The following is a 25,084-nucleotide window of genomic DNA, read 5'->3' on the forward strand; positions in this document are numbered from 1 at the left end:
TGACTTCATGATGGGTTTTCAACTGAAAAATTTACAGTGAATAATCAAAAGCAGAGGTAACATGACGGGGAGGAGAAAAACTACAAAATAGAGCAAATATGGGGGGGTTGTCATTTTGGGTTAGAGTGGCTAAACCTACAGTTGTGAAGCAAACAAGATAAAGTTCAGAAGCAATTTCAAATGGCAGATAGGAAGGTCTTTGCTGTCTGACAGCATTTTCTACTTCAAGTTAATGAAAAGACTCCAACTTGACTGACAACACAAAACTGTTTTAAAGTATTGTATACAAGTCCAGGGGCCACATGTATGAAGCACGGTGCCTGCATAGGTGGAGAAATCTTTTTAAACATAAAACAGGAAACATGCATGCGCAGTCTTTGCATCAGATTTATAAACCCCATGCAAGTCTATTCTCATGCATATCAGTCATCCTGAAATGGTGCACACATGCAGGAGACCATTCCCACAATTTAGTAGGAATGGCTTCCAAGTGCGTTGCTCCAATTTAAGTCACATGTAATTCCAATTTGCTGATCACATAATGTTAATCTGTATGAATGACAATCATGTATGTATTGGTTTATTAATATAAAGATCATTATAGCATAATAGCATAACCAATCATCAATTGAACCTAAATGTTAGTTGAAAATGTTTCGATCAAAGCTTTTGTAATAAGTGAATGTTGTCCTTTTTTATTTTAATGGGTAAGTAGGAATGTCAGATGGAGATACATTTCAAAAACAACTAGTCAACAAGAGGACCTTGAAGCTTTCTTTGACTCTTACAGAAGAGAGAACATTTCCATTGAGAACCAGGAGCCAATACTTGTACAAAGAAATGTGACTGTATTCTCTGTCTAATCCTCCTTAAATTCAGTACTCTTGGGGTCCTTTTGCTGGAAAATAAACCAGAGGTGCATGCAAATTTCTTTTAGACTACACAGCCTCGAAAGGAGACGTAAAGAATGCAAGTTACACTCACTTGTGAGCCGGTCACTCCTTCCTGCAGGTTTACAGTCAGTTTTTCTGTTTAAATAACCTTTAGCTTTAGATCCCAAAGGGCAACAGAGAAGTTTTGGATGCAAATCATGTACTTACTAAGTGAGAACTTCAAAGCACAGAATGATATTACGTCTCCTTTTTTGTAGATAACCATTAAAATGTGTTTAAAGTACCTCTAATGTATGTAAAAGTCCATAATGGTTTTATATGGATCATTTTTAAAGCAAAAACTGAGGCACTTAACAGTTATGGAATTAGATTATAATTAGATCAGATTAGCTACTATTTAACTGTGATCAATTTCAAAAGCTCATGTAGGTTAATGATCCTCAATGGTAGTTCACAGCCATTTGTCCAAATCACCAGAAAAGAGCAAAACCAGAGCAGAGCAATGACTGAACTAGAGAAAGTAAACAACAGTACCACTTCCATGTCTAACAGATACAAGATTGTTTATAGCGTGATTAACAAAGATTAGTCCTCCAATTCTCAAAGGGACCATATGAGTAATGTGGGAATAACTCCCTTTTCTTGTTCCTCAATGTTCCCTTCAAGGAAGATATATTGTAGTAGAGTAGTAAAAGAAATCCTTCCCTTGCCATGGCATGTATATGGCCTGAAAGACCTTCAGATGACCCCAGGAGGGAAGATAAAGCCACAAAACGCTGCAGTAAGCCTACTCTTTCATAAGCACAAGTTTGTAATTTGAACATTAACACAAAAAGAGAAAGGCTGGCATGAACAAAATGTACTAAGGATAAAAATTATGGTTATCAAAAAGAAAAAATACAAAACAATTCCCATTTTATTTTACTTTGCTGTTATCATTTCTAAGTAAGAAACTGCTTCATTCTTCTACATTGTTTGATGAGTGACACTGGCTGTATCGGTGTCACTGACCTTTCTGGCGGTCACAATCACAAACAGCGGGATTCCAGGCAATAATAGATACAGCCACTGAGGTCTGCAGCCAAGTGGATTCATCAGGAAAAGTCAAGGTACATTTCATTTATCAAGATTCCTCATCCTATCAAACCCAACAGTGAGGCAATTGGTGTTTCGAGTCCTTGAAATTGTCCTTTAGGCACAAGGCTGGTACCTTTTGTTTTCTCCAACTAACACACCATTTGTTGAGATAGTATTAGTTGTTTTATTTTTTATTTTTTTTTATGCAGAGCAGATTATGCTCTGCCAATACAGTGCCTCCCTGTCTCTATGGTTGCATTATGTGTTTGAATTGCATTATCCAAAAAAAAACACATCTTTTCACAAACCCAACATATCCGCCCACATGAGGCTTGCTGTCACAGCATCTCTCATTTATCACGGTTGTTTTTGTTGACTAAATGATTGCTAAAGACTACAACTAACTCTGCATATGTATTTGGCTTTCCGTGCTTCATCAATTGGTATAGATACAACTGCATAAGTTTCCACCTGCTTCTTTTAGGAGCCATCAAATAGAATAGATCCGTGATATAGAGCGTAAAAATGGGACATGAAGGGCTAAATGTGGTTTCTACGAAGGGTGGTCCAGGGGATCTTACACCTTCCTGTCCAGTGATGTGGGCTTGCTAGGTGGATTAACAGAGGTCCTAAACTGAGTGCTACAGATTGTTGGGATTTAGGGATTTGCTGGGGAGGGATTTACGGTAGTGCGTGTAGATTGGGGTGGATATTGAGAGCAGATGGCTGTGATTTGGGCATGATTATCTGGCCGGTATTGTCACTCATCTCCATCATCCTGTTTCATTTTCTCAGGAAGTGCAGCTCATCTGCAGAGAATCCAACTGCTCCAATCCCAGGCAATGAACTCTGTTAATGGGGAGGATTAAAGGTACCCCTTACCCTGCTTCTGCAGTGCCTCAGTGCCTCTAACCCTAACACTTTCATTCAAATGTCAACATTATTAAACCTCTGATGAGCAAGCCTCTCGATTAGAGAGCTAAAGACCTAACTTGGCTTCCTTGCTTGGTTCTACATGTGACTTTTCAGAGAGTAGAAAAACCTTGATACCAGTAGTGCAGAGAGCGTTGCTTCCTGGCAACAAACAAACTGTAACTGGCTAAAGCAGGTGTGGTGAGAGCAAAACCACAAAGTTTGATCATAGTCATTCTAAGGAGTAAAAAAAAAAAAAAAAAATCTGCTTCAGAGCATGTCTGCCAAGGGACAGGGGCCAACACAACTTGCCAAAGACGGAAATTAATTTGAAGCTATAGCAAGTAGTGAGCACTGGAAGGCAAACAATATTAATCTCAAACATGAGCATATGCCATCAGGGTGTTTTTTGGCACTGCGAAGTCCATTAACAGCCAGTTTCTATCAAGTGCGATGGTTTGTCCAAAGCCTAGGTTACAATAAGGTCAACCAATCTTTCTCACACGATACATTTATAACAGGGTTAATCCTGGTGCCGTCTCTGCTTTACAGAGGGCGCGCTAATCTGAGTGCTCCATTAAAAGCCTGGGGAAGGTTAACTCTGAAGCTTTACTACAGAAACAAATGCCAACTTTTAAAGACATCCCCAATCATATGCACACATACAGACACAATCATACGTGCACTCCATGCAGGCAGTTACATTTTAGCTTTTTTCTATATGGCTAACATCACTAAGACAGTATGTTTGTGTAACTCTGTAACTAATGCAATGAAAAGCAGTCTCATATTCATTTTTACACTTTCTTCCCTCTAATTACTTCAACATCAAATTAGATAGCTACAGAACTATAAAGTAAATCACTTGAACTAATTAACTGTTTGTGTTTTTTGTGTTGTTTTTTTTTTTACTTTGAATGTTAACATTTGATAATTTGCTAACAGTACATGCACAGAAAAGACAATAAATACATGTTTTTAACCAAAAGCAGGTTTATTATAAGATTCCCTTTGAATAAATTTGAAAAAGAAAATAACATAAAAATGTGATAGTAATTGTGTTGATCAGTGGATGATATATCTAAAGTTTTAACTAAAAAAAAAAAAAATGCATCATACACAAACCCACCATGTCACATTTCCTTTAGTCCAACTTGCATTAAGCTGATTTGACAGAGTGATACATGGTCTCACATTCGATTTCTGCCCATTTTTTGTGATGGTTAAAGGCTGTTGGCACAATTTACACCAGTATGGGGTGTGAGCGAAACTCCCACTGCAATTAACAAATACCCTCCACATCCAATTTGATATCCATGCCTTGTCTGTGTGATGGGAGCTGTCTTTAGTGTGTGTGTGTGCGTACTTGGGCTGATATACAACACTCGGGGCAAGTGACAAACATAGGAGCTCTAAATTTGGACTTGGTGGCACCTTAATAATGAAAGTGAACAGGCACTATAGGGCACTGGGGGGCAAGATAACAACTGTGCTCCATCCAGTGTACTGCCACCTTGCCACTTTAGTCAAACAAAAATGAGTGTGTAGGCTCCAAGTAGGAGTAGTTGCCAAGTTACCAAGTGTCTCCAGTTGTTGAGACATGCTTTAGTCTTTATAATTTTCTTTTCTATTGCCTCCTTTCAGCCATTCAGCTGGAAAAACAATAAAAAAAAGTTTGTGCAGTTGTGAGACTTCAATGTCACTTTGTCAGAGAACTGTTTAGCTACTTGTCAGTGCAGATTATTTTTAATGCTTCAGCCAACTGTTTCAATGTCAGCACACTGCAGAAAAGAAATCACATTGTTTACTCAAACTTAAAACTACTTTCAGTAAACATTATATGATCTTAAAGGCTTGAATTAGTTTTTTGTCTATATTTATTATAGGGCAAGCATAATGTGTATTCATCTTTTCCAATGAGGAAGTAGAACAAGAACATTGTAATCTCTTTTCATGAGTTGCTGCATAAAAAAAAAAACCAAGGACTAATTTTGGTTTTGTGCAAAGTCAAAAAAAAAAACACAACCCAAGTATCAGAAACAAAAGAGTAAATGCAGACCAATACAAAATCTCTTAGGTGCTTCACACACCACAAATGGTATTTACAAATGCTAATGAAACATTTTGAGCAGAGGTTAACATTTCTCTCCACTGAAGGCTACTTTAGCCCTAAGTATGATATGATATGGCATGGAGGGCACTTTAACTCTGCTATAGGAATAGAAGTATTATGCTAATGAGAGCTTGCACTGTGAAAAATACATTTGCTTTTGGAAAACATTTTGGCTTCTGCCTTGGGAGCTAATTGAGTACTCTGACAATGCAGTGCTTGGCTGGTTCACATACACAGAGAGGTGGAAAATTCAATTTCGCAGCAGGTTCAGAGCACTCTGCAAGGAGAAGTGAAAGGAAAAGGGGCGCCTGGATTAAAGAGTCTGAGCTGGCTCTGTGGCTCTCTGTCTGGCTCAATGGGCAAATTCTTTTCATTACACTATTGTGTTTATTTTTTTTATTGACCAGCTGACAGTCAGACCAAACATATAAATATGCAGTGTATTGGCTGTCTAAGGGTTTTAAGACTACATCAACATTAAATTATGCAGATATAATTACATGTTTTTGTTTTTTTTTTCAACAGCAAAGAGTAAATAAATGTGATTTGGTTGGCTAGAAAAAGCTCTGATTCAATCAAACGAGTCATATGAAGCAGACAAAAGACTACATACTGTACACACCTGGAACACAGGTGAGTTTAGCACCTGCTACTATAATTGCCCCCACTACTTTTTTTTGTTTGTTTGTTTTGTTAACTTCCAATTGCAGGTCAAAGGTTCAACAACATGCATAATATGCTGCTTACTCCTGTGGCTAACTCTTAGCAAGAAAAAAGGACAAGTAGTTTTGATTTGTTTAACTCTAAGGCTGTCTCCAGGATAAATATTGCCTTGACCACTCTAATAAAAACCCCATGCACTGATATTAAATTGCGTAGACAGAATTGAATACACAAGCATCTGCAGGCCGCTAGTGAGAAATCAGACTTTTTTTTCTCTGGAAAAAAAAAAAATAGATGTTTCAACAATCAAGTATTTCCAGATGAATATTTGTACTAGCTATTTTTTTGTCGTATTCTTGGTAAGACATCCTTTCATTCTGTAGAGCACGATAACCTTGTCCACAGTGGCAAAGATCGAGGGTCCACCAAATACGTATCCATGTCATCAAGGAAGTGGTAATTTGCAGGCTCTTAGAATCTCATGCTTAATTAAAGCCTTATTTAAGGCTGGCACGTTGGAAAGCTTCACAGTTAGGCTTCTCATATGCTAAGAATGCAAGGCTCTACAGCAGATACATTATCTGCCTAATGAGAGTGATCAGTGTATTGTCAGTTAGATCAAGGTGATTTACAATGAAGTACAATCGCCCCAAAATAAATCAGGGCGCTCAGATGATGGCACCACAGGGCTCTTCAAGTACATGTCACTATGACCCCTGTACACTGTGTGTGTATTGGAAGTGGCAGAGAGACCCAGCTGGTGCCAATGGACCCACACACAGCACTGGGGTCAGTCCCAGTCATTGAGGATTGCTCTTTATGCCCGTCTTGCTAATACAAATCAGACCGAGGGCACAAAGACATGGCAGTGGGTGGCCCTAAGAACGCCAGAGAGAGACTAGCCTCTCATGTTTGGGGGGGGGGAGAAAAAAAAAAAAAAAAAAAAAAAAAAAACACCCACACGTACACTCAGAAAGTTATCAAAAATGACACCATGTAGACCTAATTATAGTAATGAAGCTACAGCAATCCTTAATGGATAAATGATTAAAAAAAAAAAATAATGTTAATAAAATTGATTTCTTTTTGTTTTCTGCAGGTGCATTTCAGACCAAAATGTCATCAGCATTTACAATGGGCAGTTTCAGTCAGTGAAGCTCTACTGGTGTTGCTGAACCATCTCGACAAATAAACAGAGCGAAGGAAGCTGCAGAAAGGAGGCTGTTGAGCAGGAAAAATAAAGTGTGCTTTTAAGGTAGAGTTACAAGACTCTTGGGATAGCCAGCAGATATCTCATTGTCATCAACAGAGATGTGCCCTTGATCAAAGGCACACACTGCCCCCATGTTTTCATGAGTGCTAGGAGGGAAAATTCTTCCTGCAGTACGTCCTGATATGAAAGATCCATTTGTTTCAATTCCCTATGAAAGCTGAATCAAGGTCTTGTCTGACAAATTAAAATCTGTGCAAAGACTCTTGTTTGGAACTCATTGATTTTGAGTTATGGCTGTTGCACAGGCAATAGCCATAACTTTTCACAAAGGTAGGTTTTTTTTTGTGTCCTGATTCATAGAATACTGGGTAACGATTAAGTGCACTTTTGTTCTGCCACAGCCATTACTCGCGAGAAGAAAAAAAAAAACAACAACACAGGTTTGAATTTGCATTTTAATGTGGAGAGGGCACATTTTCCCTTGGCACTACATTTTTAGAGCTCCATGCAAGATAGCAGAGAAATTAGCTCGTAGGTATTGGTGTGCTACGCTGAACTCGGTCTAAATGACTCTTAATTCAGGGAGCCCTTTTCTCTCCTCCAATACTGAGCAATTAGCATTTGATGCTAGAGGTGCTATAGATTGTTCTTTGGTGTAGCAATGGGACTGTAGAGCCTGTGGAGTAGAGGACGAGTGATGTTAATTTCAGTATGGGGGTGGTCAGTTGTGGGAGGACAGAGTTGAGATTGCTTCCTTTTTTACATTTCTAGGTAGTGAGCAATATCCACCATGCACCTGGCTCTACTGAGCGTGCTACTAGAAGCGATTCTCTCTCTCATGTCATTTGCACTTTATGCCAGAAGTTTTCTATGTGGGTGTTAATGATGCTGCCCTTCCGCTATATACCAACAAGTCTGCTGTTCTCCTCTCTGTGGCGGCAAGAGATGGATAGAGAGAGGTAAAATACAAGTAGGGCATCTTGAGAGCAGCCAGTATCACCTGAACAAAAGAGGAGTTCATCTTTCAGTCTGGTGGATGATAAGGCCACGTGGTATGGTCTGCCTTTCTCTCTCAAAGGTTTAAAGGTCTTTGGCATTTCTGATACATAAAAGAAAGCAGAGACCAACTGCCCAGGCTTACAAATGGTCTTTTTTGTTTCTGTTGGCGTTTAAAAATAGTTTCAATCCATACATTCTAAAAGGGAATTTTGCAGCATTTGTCCTATTTTGTTTCTTAGAGGAAACAGAGAGCAAAACTAAGGTGAGGGAGGAACAAATAAATTCAATGGTCCTTCTCTCTTCCCCTAAAGACAGCGCACTCTGCCATCAGTCATCTGTTTGCTTCACTGTCAAAGAGGCATATGTTAGAGTTGTCCTGTCATGTTGCATCTCGTGAACTTTAAGATGCCCCTGACCTGCTTAATGTCGCCAGAGGCTGAGGAAGCTGTGGGGTGGCGTGGTGAGATGGAGGCTGGTGTGCTGTGTCCCAGCATGAGTCTCCTGGGTCAGGTGTAAGTAAGTGCACGTATGACATCAAGCCATGTTAATACTTACATGTTGCTATTTATTTCTTTATTTCTTTGCTTTCATACTATGCTCCCCAAGCATGCTTTGGTTCAGTTTCCCAACTCTCACTCCAGCCATGTGACTTAATCGGTCTGACAGACTCAGGGTGCCTGGGGAAAACCTCTCTCTCTCCACAGTCCCCTTTCTCCTTAAGTTTACACTCTCTGTGACAAACTCATTCTGGCACCTTTAGAAATGCAGTTCTCTCCGTTGGACGACCCTCCGTGGACTCTTCACACTCACACACATGCATGCACATCACGAATAAGCTCACAAACTCTGCAGAATACCACACACGAAGCATGCACAGATGCACAAAGGTACATGCGGGACCTCACAAAGACGATTATACATAAATAAACAGAATGTGGCTAAAAAGCAGGACACACAATGTCCCCCAGGCAGACATATTATTTCTCACACCCCTCTCCCCGTTACACCGTCCTCGTTCCAGTTTAAGTGCTTACTCAAACAGCTCCTATGCATGAAGGGGTGGCAGTTCTGCTTATTGGTTTATTGTTATTGAGTGAAATTTTCAATTAGTTTCCATCATAGTCTCACAGTGTCTGACCTCATGAGTTATTTTTCAGAGCTCATTATAAAAGCAATGGGATTGTACAGCCATGGTGCCGGCTAACCTTGGCTCGTGTCCAATACATTCAAGCTAAGAAAGTGGGCTAGAGAAAACTTCAGCCTCTGGATAAGAACCTACCCGCAGGGCTCAGATGCTTCACTACTTAATTCAGCAACACAAAAGCACCTCCATGGCATCTTCAGCCACTCCACTTAATCTGAGAACTAAAAAAGATTTTTATTTTCTGGAAAAGCCAAATGGCATTCGCCTTACCTCCCTCTGTCATCTTCTGGGAGTTGATTAAATTTGGCAGAAAGGCTTTTTCTTTTTAAAAAAAATAAATGTGCAATGTTTTGTTGTTTTTTTGCACGTGTATATACAATACGTATACGTACAATACATATATACACATGGACACAGACAGACATATGAAAATTTAACAATGAAATCAGCAACTGTAGACAAAAACAAAAGAGGCACAGAAATAGCTGAAGATTTTCACCTCATATAGATCATTGATGGAAGATGAAAAAAGAAAGCTTGTGAAACCTTTGCAACCACAAAGCCCCATGGTGCCAAGTCATTACAGCCACCTAAGACTGCTTCAACTAGCTTAACCCTTAATATATTGAGCAGAAATGATTCACCCATGAGTCAGATTCTGATTCCTGTAAGGTCTTCAGTGAGTCAGTGCTCACTTCAAGAAGGTGGAAACTTTTAATTCTCTCTGATCTTAAAAATATATGCTGTGCACTTGGCAGTTCATGCTCTTAAACCTAAACCAAGCATTGTCGCCGGCGGCCACCACACTTGAATTACCGTAAGTTCCCAAATGTTTGCTCAATTGGAAAAATTCCAGGGACTTCTGAAAACTGGGAAATTGCACTTCACAGCCAATATAGGGTCATGATGGTATTTCCACTGGCGCTGTCAACACGTTCCTTCGTTGTAAACCTTTAATACATTCTTTTGACATTCTGTAAACTGGATATTCAAGGTTCTAAGTGTTCTAGAAAAATGGGCAAAACCACTCACAGGAAACTTTCTAAGCAGAAAGTCCTGTGAGTGGACAATAGGAATCTTCTGTGTTAAAGCGTTAAGAGGTTGTTTTGTATTTTCAGGGATCTTCTGCTTTATATATTTCAGCAGGGTATACTCCTTCCAGCATTTGATTTTCTTTCTTTAACCCAAGACCAAAAGACTAAAATTGGATTGGTTCATTTGGATCCTCACTGACCTCTTTTTGTTTCCAAGGTCTCTTGATGGACAGCACCAATACTGATAGCACCTGACAAATGTTTCCCCTGACATACCATTTCACCTCCTCCCATCTCCCATCACTCCCTTCCACATGCCCAAGCATCTTAACAACACTGGCTTCCAGGCTTTCTCCGCCTTGGCTGAATTGATGGAGCAAGGATCCTATAAAGCATAAAAATCTGCATTTCTATTTTTTCTGGAAGGCAAAACAAGGAGAAAAGGAGAAGAAAAGCAAATGGCAGGGAGAGATTTTAGGAGTCAGATAAAGGACGTGTTAGGTCTGTTCAAAGATTCTCTCATTATTCTCTATTTTCAACAGAGGCAATGATGAGAACGAAACATTTCCTATCTCTCAAAGTGACAATTTGCCCATTTAATGCCTGTGTTATGTAGGTCTGACATCCTTTCATCCAATCTCTTCACACTCATTTCATTCTTTTTACTGTTATTTCTTGGCTGATAATTCTCACTTTATTTCCATTAGGCTTTGTTTGTTCACAGCGATCTGTTGCTGTAACTTATTAGGACTGTCAGCTTAAATGATATGGCATGCTGACACTGCCCGACAAATGGTCCCCCCTTTCTCCTCTTTTATGCAAAGCTGCCCTAGATTTTTCGAGGGAGGAAGAGGGAGACATTACAATTAAGGTGGCAACATCAAACCCCTGGTGGCTATGCTCAGGGACCAGATGTCCTGTCAGAGAGATGCTGGCCCTCACCTCCAGGGAGCTCTGGGTTGAAATCTGGTTCATGTCTCAGTGGGGGAGCATCCGTGCCTCTATTCCATCATTAATTCAAAGATAACAAATTCTAGAAGTTCTTTCTTTTTTTGTTCCATCGTTGCGTAGTACACGGCAGAACTTACTTTTCTTAATTTGACTCTTTCCTCTCACCATACTAATGATCAGGACCATGGTTGCTGAAATCAACTTGATGTTGACTTCAGCATGTTAGTGTTGCCTGTTGTACCTAATTTAAGCACCAATACACTTTGTGTATGTCACTTCATTAAGGAAAGAATTAGCCTGAATTTTCAAGAAGCAAATTGTATACTAAGCATTTAAAAATGGAGTGAAACTTTATTTCTTTTTTGTTGTTCATTTTCAATGTTTGACAGATGCCCTGTTATCAGTGTTGTATGAAATACAAGTAATTTGCCCCACATGAGACCTTCGAGGAAATGCAATCACAAATTGGCCCAACAATCTTTGCTTTTTCATTTCCAAGCCTGGATACTGCCTTTTTCTATCATTTTTTGTCCTGTTCTCCTTTTGTACAAGGTGGCTGCTGGGTTGTTTGTTTTTTTTTGGGGGGGGGGGATGAAAGACACTTGTTTGGCAGCCTTCAAAGAGTCACAGAACTCTGAAAGTCACTTGTATTCCAGAGCTGTTCATTCTCCATTTTATATCCAATACGGAGGTGATGATCAAAAGGATCAGAGCTGAGGGAGAAGCTAAAAGATGTCTGCACTGGAGTAAACAACAAAACCAATCCATAGACTCACACTGTGCTCTCTTTTAAGGGTTGTCCTTCAGCTAATGCCAGGGAGCATACATATCACTGGTTCTATATTTAAGTGCATTTCATATTGATGAATCTTAGTGCTTTCAACATACTATAGCTGTCAATTTTTGCTATATTCATTCATTCATCCATTAGTGCTTCAAGTGATTTTACACATCTCAAGGCACAGAAAAGAGGAGAAATACCAAACAAAGTAAAGCAGATGAAGACTGACAGTGGACTCAAAGCCATTAACTTTCCACTCAGTGTGGAGCACATTAGGATGAGACTCTTTAAGCTGCAGGAGAGCTAACATAAATTCATGAGATAGAGGTTTCAAATGAGACTGTTGGAGTTCGTACAGCTGGATCTGAGCAAATCACATTTTTTTAATGAAAGCCTAGTTAATAATTTAAGCTCATAACCTGGAGAAAGTTCAGGGGCCATGCACTAGAGGTGATGTGGGGGCTTGGTGACTTCTCTGAATGTCCCACTGTGTGCTGCCACGATCATCTTTAGAGGCCCTTCTGCATTTTTAATGTCCCATTGTGCCAGTGTCACACAGCTTTGGGACAGAAGCACTGACTTTTCCCAACCAGATCACAGAGAAAAGTACAATGGAAGTCACACAAGCATATTTTTCACAATTATAATAATGATAATATAAATTTCACGTTACTCTCTTAAAGCTCAGCTTAAATCGAGCAACACAGAGTCCTTTGAAAAACCATTTAGAGGTAGTTTGAACCAAAGCTGTTTTGTGGAAGATATTCAAACAATGTGAAGTAATAAAATTAACATACAATGAAAGCCAGGAATAATCACATTTGTGCTTGTTTGCACATGCACTCAACAGCAAATACACTGGTATTAAGGATTAGGGCTGCAAGACACAGATATGTTTTAATTTGTGACGAATGGTCTCTTCCTTTGAGATTTCTTTCTCTCTTTCTTTTTCTGTCTTTGTTGTTCTTAATTTTCCCCTCACTTCCTTTGAAAAGCAGTAGACATATTTGTTTACCTTAGAAGGCAATGTGTTGTCATTACAATCATCCTTCGGCTTTTAGATAGCATCGCCGCCTTTCAGCGGGGAGAAAATCCCATAGTCATCCTGAGAAAATGAGAACAGGACTTTTACCTAAAATCCACTACGCTTCCCTTAGATGATGCAATGAAGTAGTCTGACTTTATATTTTCATCTTGTTGCTCACTCGATTTTTGTGAATTCAACAGTGGCCACTGAACTCAACAAACCACTTAGAAAAAAAATGTTACATACAAAGAGAAGCGTTGGTCAAACATAACATTCATACATCATGATCTGAACCACTGCAGAGATCGGTGCTTTCAGGGAGACTACGCATTTCAGGAATAACACTGCTACCATCTTTCCCAAAATGCCTCATGGGTATCACTGATGAAATGGGGCCTAAATTGCTGTGAACTTGAGCAGTAAGCCTCTCCAAGCTAGATATACCTGTGATGATAACACTGCAGGGTAACCTTGGTGCTAGCAATTGATAGTCCATTTTATAGTAACTATCCTCTGGTCCTACTTCCTGCTCTTAAAAGAAGAAGAGTTGACCATGGTGGACCTGCTCATCTACCATCCCCATCCCACCTGATGTTACTTCTTTACAGTCTGTCATCATTGCGTGGGCCTTTCTCTAGTAACATTATCACTCTAGATGAGACTTCAATAAACTGCACATGGCTTTTACTGTTCTCTCTCGTGCTCTAATCCAATCTCTGATGTGAAGTCTGTACATCATCGTGGACTGCAGGCATTTTCTGTTTCCCTCTGCTCTTCATCGCACAGGAAGTAATAGATGGCCCTGCCCTAAGTTCACCCAAGGCCTTTCGCTTTCTCTTCAGCTGTTTGTCTTCAGGTTGTCTCAAATGGATCTGCACTGTGGTATTTTGATTTGATTAAATGAGGTTTAAAAGGTTAGAGATGGAGAGAGGCAAAAGGTTTGCCCTGCCCAGTATTGGGAGCCAGTACGCTGCCATTTAGCATTGGGCAGTGGCCAAAGGAAAGTAGAAAAGTGAAATGACTTCTGTGCTCCTTTGTGATTTGCACTAATGTCCCCCAGGCATTGAGCAATGACCACTGTGAATTCCCCCAGGACGCCAGCCAGATTGAAACCCCTGCCAACAGATTCGAAAGGATAACAAATCATTTAAACTTCTCGATCTGCATTAGCATTTTTTTTGCGTGCCCTGGCCAGCCTCCACAATATTAAATTGCACTTGATAAAATAAAATAAAAATCAAAGAGCATGATAAGAGCTCTTCAACCTCCAAATCAGCAAAGTGACTATTATAGTTGTCACTAAGAAATTAATCATACAATAAATCGCTTTGTTTGCTCAGTCAGGTTTGTGATGTCCACTTGAGGAGCCCAGCTGATAAAGACAACACTTAAGATGGAAGAAGTGCTCAGGCATTAACAGGTGCAATGTGGCAGAGACCCAGCAAAGTTAAATATGTTTAGGTATTGCCTTTAGCTGATCCTGCTTGTGACTCCACATTATTATTGCTTGAATCCCAGCAGTACCATATTAAAGAAACATCAGAAGCATAGGCCTAGGGATCAATATTGCTATTTTCTTATATTAGGATGTATTAATGCATAGAGATCAATACAAGCCTTTGTTTATAGCATGTTGTAGAACCAAGCAATACTGTTCAGGACCCAGAGATCACATACTCAAGGGTTTCCTCATCTATTATTGCTTTGGCAGACTGCACACTGGAAATGCAAGTGAGTGTATAGTATGTATCGGTGTTTGTGTTTCTGAATGCCTGCCTTTCCTTATGAAGGTTCTGCCAAACGAAGCTCATTCACGTAAACAAAACAGAGGCCTCACACTGAATTCGTCAGGAGACCAATTGAGGGATTTTCTATCAACATGCAAACGAAGAGCCAACCCATGTCACAGGTTTCCTTAGACTGGTGTCAACTGCTCTTGCGTTTCCTTCAACAAATGCACAAATAGGAGCGAAAGAAGTCGGCACAGTGCCAACATTAGCGGTGCTGAAAGAGTGTTTTGTGGGGGAGGAGTGGTAAGCAGGGCAGTTTCTGGCTGTTATGCTAACACTGCAAACCCCACCAGTGAATGCCCCTTTCTTCCCAATTGCTTAATTGTCTTCGTGGGACAGGCAGGTGGCTCAAAGCCTCATTTGGCATCTGGTTTAAAAAAAAAAAAAAATGCTGCCACCCTGTTGGGGGAGGGTGGCAGCATTAGACATTTTTTATACTCGAAGCTCATCCCCCTTGGCAGCTTTCAAAAGTTTTGGCTTGGATGAGGAGCAAGTTTGCACTAATATTGTGTTTGATGTCCTTTGCTGAATAAAACATATTTTAGTATCTTTGCCAGAATAGCCTTTCAGAAAGCCATGCCTCTCACTGTCTGGTACCATTTGAACCATCAGAATGTATCTGCCTACTAAATATGGTTTGCCATTACAATTGTTTTAAACAATATCAAAAGCAGTTTCAAGTTTGCTCGCAAATCTTTAAAGTACTGTATATTATATCCATTGCAATGTTGTTTTCAAAACATTCACAGCACTTGTGACGAGCGGTGGACACGTCCAATCAAGTATTCAACTACAGGCAAGAAGCTTCTTCGACCCCAGATTCTGCTAGTACAAGTTAAAACGTTGATTTGCATTTATAGTGCCATTCAAGGCTTGCAGATGTAATTGTCGTGGCACAGTAGTAAATGAACACTTCACCACATGGATAGGTATATGCATGCACGCGCGCACACACACACACAGAAAGCATGTGAAGTGTGCAGTATAAAACCCCTTCCCTGAATCCATTATTATGAATCATGAGAACGGTGGGACAGGGGGAAGCAGAGAAAGAGATGAGAAAAAAAACAGGGGGAGTGGAGAGAAGGGTGAGTTCATCCAGGTGTAATATTGAGCTGTGCCAGAAACTTCCCACCAAACACTAAGAAAGTCGTTATCAGATCGGCAACCCTATTCCTCAAGTGCCTCCTCTGCTGAAGCACCACATACATCTTCTAGGCTCTTTGCTAACACAGCCTTTCACAATCATCCCAATGCACTGCCTGGCTGGTTTACTCACAAATGTTTCCAGCTATAGTGAGAAAAACGCATGGCACCGCTGCACCACCCTACTGCAACTAGGCTTGTATGTGATTCACTCACGTTTATTGCCACAGATCTGCCCAATCCAGTCAATTTATAAATAAACATTTTTTCCATGTACACTTAAGTCTGTCTGACATGGCCTTAAGGTTTCTCTAAGTCCTAACATCTCACTGCCTAAGCCGCATATATATTACTGAACATGTCTCAGCCTCTAAGGAAATGTAACAACATGAGCAACTGGCTGTATTTTCAAAAGCAGGCATGGATTCTGCATACTAGTGAGCTAAGGCAACAAGTCTGATCATGTATATACATATACTGTATATATATATAAAAATTTAACCTTAAACTTCACTTAAATCTACACTGACCCAGAAGTCAAGTTTAAGCATAAAGAATATTTTCAACAAATTCAATGTGACTAAGCTCCTGAATAATTTGGTTAGGTTAGTGAAACCTCATTTGCATCCGCTTAACCTCCCCATTAAAACTGTAACATCAAACTTCGTTTACATACACACTGTATTAGAGGTGGTGAAGAACATAGAATCATTTATTTCACCATTCTTTTGTTGGCACATTGGAACATGTGTTTGTTTCCCTAACTGGTTTCCATGACAGCCGTTGAACCAATCTCAGCCATGTCAACTGTGCACATTAACCTATACTTCGTCAAACACACACCTAACTCAGCAGAAACATTTACTTGTGCATGTTCTTTGTGTGTACTGAATATGTCTGGGTGCCTTCTTCTTAACTCAGTGAAGTCTCATTCCTTCGACAGGCAGAAGTGTATAAAAAGGGAAAAAAAAAAATAAAAATCACCCATCCCAGTGGTGAGAGCTTTCATTTTGTTGGTGTACAAAAGTGTAGTCGAGAAGTGTTTGAAAACTGAATGTGAGACAAAATGAACATTTGAGTTCAAAATTTTCCCAGTGTAAATGTCTTTAACAAAAAGCTTATTAATACCAAGAATTGAAAAGCAGGGTTTTGATGAAGAATAAACTTTTTTCTCGTTACATTGTAGAAAACCTGTGTTCCACAAGCAATCACAAATCCCAGTGGCAAGCTAGAGAAAAAAAGTCTATCAGAACCACAGCAAGGTAGAGACAAGATTATCACAGAAAGAGACAAGCTAAAAAGCGCCAACATTTTCCTTTCAAAATAGTTTTAGCAATTCTTTGTCCTCTCCAAGGAACAAATAGACTATAACGCACCACTGCTCTACTTAAAACACCCCCACAACTGAACACACAGCCCAGAGGAGCCACCCTTAGTTGCTTTAGCCTGAAAACATGGCCTGTTGTTTCCTGTGCATTAAACTGCAATTTGAAGCCATTAATCCGTCCTATAATCTGTCACTAAATCAAATCCTAGGGCTAGATACAGCTTCCGCAGACACCCATAGATTTAACAGCAATTTTGAACGTAGCTTTTTGTGTGTCCCTCATTGTGCCCGCTTCTCTGACCATCTTTCTGGTGCTGCTCGAGGAAAACATCTCGGAGTGATGAAGGTGTGACAAAGAGGAGCTGAATGAAGAAGTGCAGCTGCTAACCCTGCCTTCACAGGTGACCCAATGATCACAACAGCATCTGGTTGAATTACTTAACACTGCCGCCCAACAGACATGTAATCCTGGATAATGCCCTTTTGCTGAGTGCTCCAATCTGGATAAATTCATCCCCGAGGAATGAGATCCAGCAGCGTAGTCTCCGGGGGGGGAGGAGGGGGGGGCTAGAGGAGGTTGATTGGTTGGTGCTAAAGTAAACTGTTGGGGCTGGGAGAAGGGTTTTCTGGGTGGATAATGAAGCCCAGCAGTAAACTGCTTGATTTTTGTTGCCTGGCAGACCGACTGACTGACTGACTGCATGAGAGGAAGCAGATCATTGCCTAGCTTTCCAAGAAGTCTCCAAACTAATCATATTCCTTTGCCTGGCTGACCTGAATCCTAAAAGGCTTGAAATGAGGCTTACATCCAAACTGCAGTCACTCTGTGTACTGTACTTAACGAGTTCTTAACAAGAACATATCTAACAGCGAAACACCATCTTCACCTCTTCATTTAGTGATTGATTAATATATTTATTTATCCATCCAGTGTTTGAACAGTCAGACCAAACTATTTATTTTTTGGGTACATGGCATCATTCAAATACAAGTCCCATCCAAAACAGATTCTTCTTGGAAGTAGCATCTCTTTTTAATGCCACAAGCACTGACAAATACTGGGACTCACAAGTTCCAGCTGCCCAGCACCAGCCTCTTAGATTATTTATTCATATGTTTACTTATTACCATAAATATCCAACAGGGCACTCGGCTCAGAGGGATTGCAATGGTCTTAATCTATTGTGGCACAGAAATGAGCAGAGGTCAAAGCAGCTGAGGTGACTTAAGCTGGCTAGCCTTGATGGGACATGCAGCACAAACAAGAAAACAAACTGCATGCCACCAGGACCCATCATGAATTGATGACATCATCTGTCACTCACTTTGCATGTCACGATCTTGACTGGGTTTAGTATTACTCAAGCAAGCTGTCATGTACGGTGACTCTGAAATACATATTAATTATTCTGTACCAGATTCCCATTGGAATACAGACTCACAACAAATTGTGTTTCTGGTGTTAGTCATTAAACTTGTGCTGAATTTATGACTACAGGAGCAACAGAGCTTACAATAACATGTAGTAAAAATGCTACATTGTTTTGGCATACCGATAGAATGAGGATAAATCAATTAATTATCACGGAGTTATTAGGGTTATAATCCACAAATTAGACAGCTGTGAGTCTTGCTTACAAATAAGTATTCATAATAATGAGACTGAAAATTGGTATTTCTGTTTGAGCAGTGTTGTACAAGGCCTGTATTTCTTTCTATTTTTTCCCCTCCTTTGGAAAAACGAGAATGATTTTGCCATCCATAAAAAAATCCAAAGATCCAAACATGACATTGGAAAGACATTTAATTATACTTTGGTTGAGAAATATGTATCAAAGCTTGCCGCCCATGAAAAGCGGATTTAGAGTCGTCAGACAGCAGTTAATAGACAGCAGTAAATGAAATAGGGACTGCTGGGGGTACTAAGACATGCTTTCCAGGGCTAAGGAACAGCTTAGTCTGGCTGGGTGGTGAAATCGGTAGTTCTGACATGAGATATATGAGGGAGTGGGTGTTAATGAAGTCGAATGGGGGGGGGGGGCAGGAGATTTTTAAAAGAAGATTGGGATTTTATTCCTGTGCAGCAGCACTGCCCCTAGTGGGTAAACATTGAGTTAGGCATTTCTCAGATAGATTTAATTTCCCTGAGAATGTGAAACAAGAACCCAGACAGTTTGCCTATTAATTTCACAAGGTGTCACTCAGCAGAAGAAAGGCAGAGAAAAGCGGCACAGAGAGTGGGACTGAGCCCATACACTTAACATTCCCTATGGGTGATTTTTTTTCTAGCACATTTTCATCAGTCTAGCACATCCAGTATAAGACTATTCTTAAACTGTCCTTCCTCCACTGGTAACATCATGCACTCAAATACTGACATAGGGTAGGCTGTTCAATCACACTGCATCTCCCTGCAAAAGAGAGAAAAACACACCAAAAAAAAAACAAAAAAAAAAACAGAGAGAGATACAGACAGGGAGGAAAGGAGGGACAGTAAGTCAGAAAAGGGAGGGAGAAATGTGCCACTGCAAGGTAAGAAGTGAAACAGAGAGAGCAGGAGCTGATTGAAGAATGTCAGAGCTATTGGAGACTGTATAGATTGGATAGTAGGAGGTGTTGCGAGCAGATGGACAATGTCCTGGACAAGTTTGGCCTGAGGTGAATATGTTCCTAGAGAATGTCTCCCAAATCCTCCTGACTGGTGCTGTGTCATCTGTCACTGTCGTGAGAGGTGAAGGGAAAAGAAAAGGTGCCCTAGATGCGATAACAGCACAGCCAGGATGGAGAGCATCTCGCAACAGCTTTCCCTCCTTATTCTCCCTCTCCCTCTGCATCTCGCTGACAATCAACCATTTATTTCTGAAAGTTGAGAGAAGAAAAAAAAAAAAAAAAGCTCAGCGCCTCTGCATATGTACCGGCTCTTCCTCTCTGCTTCTCTCTTGCTCATTCTTGCATTTTCATGCTCCCCTGCTTTCTCGCACTCTCTCAGGATAACTGTGTGTAAGTATATGACTGCTAAGGCCACAACTCCCTTCTGTCCCCTTGTTCATAAAAACGAAATTGTTTTCTGCAGCTTTCTGCTGACACCGGCTCGGCACATAAACAGAGCCGTAATTTGTATAACAACAGTAAGCTACAGGGAAGTAGTTTTTCCCCCCTAGAGGCATGCATAGAGAAGGTAGGTTGTTATCCCCTGTTTACCTGGCAGAAGGAGGCAGTATTTTATATTATGGTAATAACCAACTGTGCTGAAATGCACAGCAATCCCATCTCATTCCAGTTGAAGCAATCACCCCATTCCAGCTGGTACAACCTGAAATATGTGGTTCCCAGAACTGGAGCTAAGCCTGTGATGTCAGTGAATGAAAATACAATGTTTACAGAGTAAAAGTCCAAAGCAAAGTCTGCTGCACATCAATAACCTTCAATTCAACCAGGATATTACTCAAGTTACAATAAATCAAATTATAGTGCAGTACAGATACACAGTGCAGTCAGTTGTGGATAGGAAACTCAGCAGATGCTGACTAAAGTGGAGAAGAGGCTGATCATGTAGTTCAGCATCACAATAAGCACAGATGGTACACAAATACGTGATCAGGGGAACGTGATACAGCGAAGCAGCAACATTACGAACAGTTACGGCATCTGAAGATGTTCATCCATTTAACCCTGCCCTGACTCTGCCCACTCTCTGGAGTCACCACACACACAGACGGTCGGCGTCCCAGGTCACAGGCAAAGAAAAGAGACGGTACAGCTCACAGCCTCTCTGGGAGAGATCCACACGTTACAGCACAGGCGATGCTGAGAGGGAATTATAAGCTTCATCACTGGAGTCAGGTGCAAATGGGTCTGTCCCGATATCATTATTTTCTATCTATTCGCTACAGGAAAAATTAGTCAGCAGGAAAGTACTACCACACTAAATTGTAGTATTTGATGATTAATGTTTTTTCCCCCTTTACTTTTCTGGCTGTTATCAGCTATAAATCAACATGTGGAACAGCTGAATTCAGTGCAGCAGAAAACAATCCCGTTTACCAAGTTTCATTTGTTGCCGCTGTGTTATCAGCGTCTTACTGACGTGCTGACAATTCTAAGGCGATGTGTCAACAGACTGAGATCTTTGATTGGAGAAAACTGGGTTTAACCTTTTCTGTGCCATATCATAAAGGTTACAACTCCCCTGGGAAACTAGCACAGACTGACACACACACACACACACAGACTGACACAGACTGACACACACACACAGACTGACACACACACACACACACACACACACACACACACACAGAGAGAAAGAGGCACACAGACACGACTATTCATTCAGCCAGCCAGTGCCCTCCTTAGAATGTAGTCCAGTGTGACTGGGTCACACTTTGAAAAGAGGCGGTGGCTCTGTCATTGACCCTGGCCCCTGCGGACCTTAACCCAGGGAACTCACTAGGGACTAGGCATGACAAACATCCGCTGACTGATTCAGCACTCATTGCGCCTTTATGTCAAACAGGCACCGGAGAGGTAGCGATCTGCTATACTTACTACTCACTTCTATTGTTTTCCAAAGACAACCACCTGGTGGCAAGCTGGGGAAACAACTAATCCATCCTCATTCTGTCCACAAGCAGACTCTCTAGGAATGAAAATAACAACAGAAGATACTGTCCACATGACTGGACCTGCCACACTATACTCATGAGTCTGCCCACTGAACCATTTCAACATTAACTTTTTCTCTCTCCCTCCTTTCTTTTAACCAGACCTCCCGTTGTGGAACTCAGCGGGGAATGGCTGTCAGTTCATAACAATGTGACTCGGGAATGAATGCTTGCCTGAACTAGAGTAGGGTTAGAGGGCTTTGTTTGTGTTTCCCTGTGACAGGAATATAAAACCCACAAAATAAGTATGCAACATGTCTGGTTTGAAAGCAATGAAAAACTACAGAGTGAAAAGTGCAGGGTACAACTAAAGATTAACCTGAGGACAGATGCACTGACTCTTTCCTCTAATTTCTTCCTTTTCTCATCTGTGTCAGACATAACAGTGCACGTGGGAGTGCCATATTATAAGCAGTAAAAAACACAGATGGTAGCACAAGCTCAGACATTAAAGCAAGAGATGACTTCGGAGACACGGTTCCCAGCCAGCAAGTAGCATAGCAATTACAAGCACATAAGATGTGATGAATAAGCAACCTAATCTGGAAAACTTACCGTGTCCGGAGATCCACAGGAGCAGAAGGACCCAAGGGATCATGACTGGGGATTGGAGAGGGCAAAACCTACAAAAAACAGTGGGCGAGTGTGAAATTGAAGTTGGCAGGCACAAACATATGCACGAGATGAGACAGTGGTCCTCTGTGCTGCTGGTGGGGGGGACGGATGCTACAGTCCCTCAGTGGTGTCTCCCTTTACCAGTGGAAGGCTGGTAGTCTGTCTCTGGTCCTTCTCTTCCTGCGCTTCTTCTTGTTCTTCTTTGCGTCTCTTTCCTCTGTGCCACTCTTCAGAGTTGCCCGCGATCAGCTCTGCCTCACACGCCTCACGCTCTCTTGTTGATGTGAGCTTGTAGACTTTGTCTCTCCGCTGCTGAGCCTGACCGTTCACACGCTCACTCTTTTTCTCTTGCTCGCACGGTTTCTCGTTGCCCATCCATTCTCAGTCTCTTCAGTCGTTACTTAGCTGCCCCCCCTCTTCTCTTTCTCTCTCATGCACTCTCTCTCTCTCTCTCTCTCTCTCTCTCTCTCACTTGCTCAACCACTCACAGAGAGCAGACACAGTCGGGGAGATAGAGCTCCTTAACTAGACTCCTCCCTCCTCCACCTCTCTCTCTCTCTCTCTCTTTGCCTCTCAGCCTGGCTGTCTGGGTGGCTGTAGCTGAGTGTGAGGCTGGGAGACTCGGTCCTCACTCCGAGAATGAAAGCTACCATGGGAAAAAAAAAAAAAAAAAAAAAAAAAAGAGGGTGCCGTTTCAATTATAATGAGAATAGGAGCAACTTGGCCTCTATAGCTACAAATAACACAGACATGCAGCTAAACAAAAGGTGCAGTTTCACCCATCCTCCCAGCTACGACCCCGGCCTATTTTTTTTTTTTTTTTTTTTTGACTCCATGGGGGGCACTGAATTTTGGATTCTACGAGATGCTTTCCCTGAGAATGTATTAAGATAACATTAGCATTCAAGACCAAAGCTGTAGTATTCATTAGTTTTCAATTTTCACGAGGGTGAATTATATTCATAGTCACTCACCCAAAGAGCCATGATGCAAGACTTCATAAAATACCAAAATGCACTTCATGCTTACTAACAAGTTTTCCAGGTTGTGCTTGTTAAATATTTAAAAGGGGCATTTCTTGCTTCTTTTATGTTCCAGGTAAATCAAGGGCCAAGCACACCGGAGGGCCTTAAATGTGTTTTTACAGCAAACTCATTCTACTGTTAGGGAAAAAGAAATCCCCCAAAAAAGCAGTAATTTCCACATCTCTGCCTGTTGAAAAAGTAAATATCGCACATGTATCATGTATTTCTACTTGGACAAAAATTTGGATTGTTAAAGTTACTGAATTTAATCCATTATTTAAATATGACTACAACTATCTTTGTAGGTGTGAATTAAGTGCAAATAGCAATAGTTCTTAAAGTTTCTAAATCTCTTGAGAGTATTGATTTTTTTTTGCTAGACTGTGCTGAATGCGATATTAGATTGTGAGTCCATACACAGTATGTCAACAACTATTATGGTTTGGATACTGTTGTTGGACGAGTGATTGTGACTAAACCTTATAACTGTATTCAAACTGGAAATAATACATGATCACTTTTTTCTCTTAGGGTGAATGAAAGAAACTCAGTACAGAGCAGATTTGAGTAAATGTAGTGAAGTAAATAGAATAATGTATTTATCTGATATGAAGTAGTGCAGATGTACAAAGTTGCAAAAAATATAAATATTCAAGTCAAGTGCAAGCTTGTTGAAATATTTTCCACTCTGAAAACAATCACCTTGCCTAAAGTGCACATATGTTTAAATTCAATTTAATTCAATTCAATTAATAAGTTGGCCCAACAGGTTAAATCTCCTCATTCTGTGTGAACACTGATAAAGATAAAGATAATTAAAGGTAAAAGACTAAACCACCGCAGCTATAAAGGAAATAATTAAAACTGTATAATAAAGTCTGTATTGAAATGAAAACGTATCCACATCCAGAGTCCGAGTGTTTTGATAAAAGTTTCACATCGGAAGGAAAACACACCGGAACTGAAACGATGCAGCTAAAACTCACATCCAAACTGGACCACAACCCCAACAGGGTGGCATTATTGTTTCAGTATTCTGGACTCTTATGAGGTGAAATTACGAAGTTTACTGAAGCTAAACAGCTGAACTGACCGGCGCTCACTTCACCTGCAGCCATCTTCAGGTGGGCCAAATGAACCGCCGACGTGAGAAATGGTACGATCCAATTCAGGGGTGTTTTAAATCGCATTGTCAGATTGCTCCAATTTTTAATGTAGAAAAAATGTTTTATATATATATATATTTTTTTTTTTTTGCTTTAATTTGTTATAGAAAATGGAACATATACGAACGTTTCATTTCAAAAAGTTGTTTTTACTTATTTTGGGGAGATCCAAATCTTAATCCCAAATTGAACCCCCCCCCCCCCACCTCAATCCAATCCATTTCTTTAACCAGACCCAGTTTATTGATTTCGTTTGTTGACTGACTGTTTTAACTTCCACCACCAGCAAGTGAAATTTTTTAATTTAGCCACTGAAATGTCCTCACATGTGCCAGCTGGATAAACAATATTTTTTCACAAACATCCACTAAATGCTGCTAAATTCCCCCATTCCGCCAAGAGGTTCACATTTTTTGGTTTTGAGTGTAATATCTTGAAACCATTTAAATGGATTGCCATCACTGGCCCCTCTCAGGGAGAGCTACAATCACTTTTGTGGTTGCCAAATTGTTCATGTGCCATCTTCAACGTGCAAAAAATTTTA

At 40.6% G+C, this 25,084-nt stretch overlaps 1 protein-coding gene across 1 annotated transcript in view; it reads right to left on the reverse strand.

The window, feature by feature from the left end:
• kirrel3b (kirre like nephrin family adhesion molecule 3b) overlaps positions 1-22,724 on the reverse strand; it is a 146,067-nt gene extending 123,343 nt beyond the window's left edge. The window contains exons 1-2 of the mRNA XM_029516668.1: positions 22,465-22,724; positions 22,290-22,357 (exon numbers count right to left, since the gene is read on the reverse strand). Of these exons, the coding sequence (XP_029372528.1) occupies positions 22,290-22,357; positions 22,465-22,724 (328 nt within the window). The remainder of the gene's footprint in view (positions 1-22,289; positions 22,358-22,464) is intronic.
• Between the last annotated feature and the right edge of the window lie 2,360 nt (positions 22,725-25,084).

This window comes from Echeneis naucrates, chromosome 13, assembly GCF_900963305.1.
Source record: "Echeneis naucrates chromosome 13, fEcheNa1.1, whole genome shotgun sequence".
In the NCBI taxonomy this organism is placed as follows: domain Eukaryota; kingdom Metazoa; phylum Chordata; class Actinopteri; order Carangiformes; family Echeneidae; genus Echeneis; species Echeneis naucrates.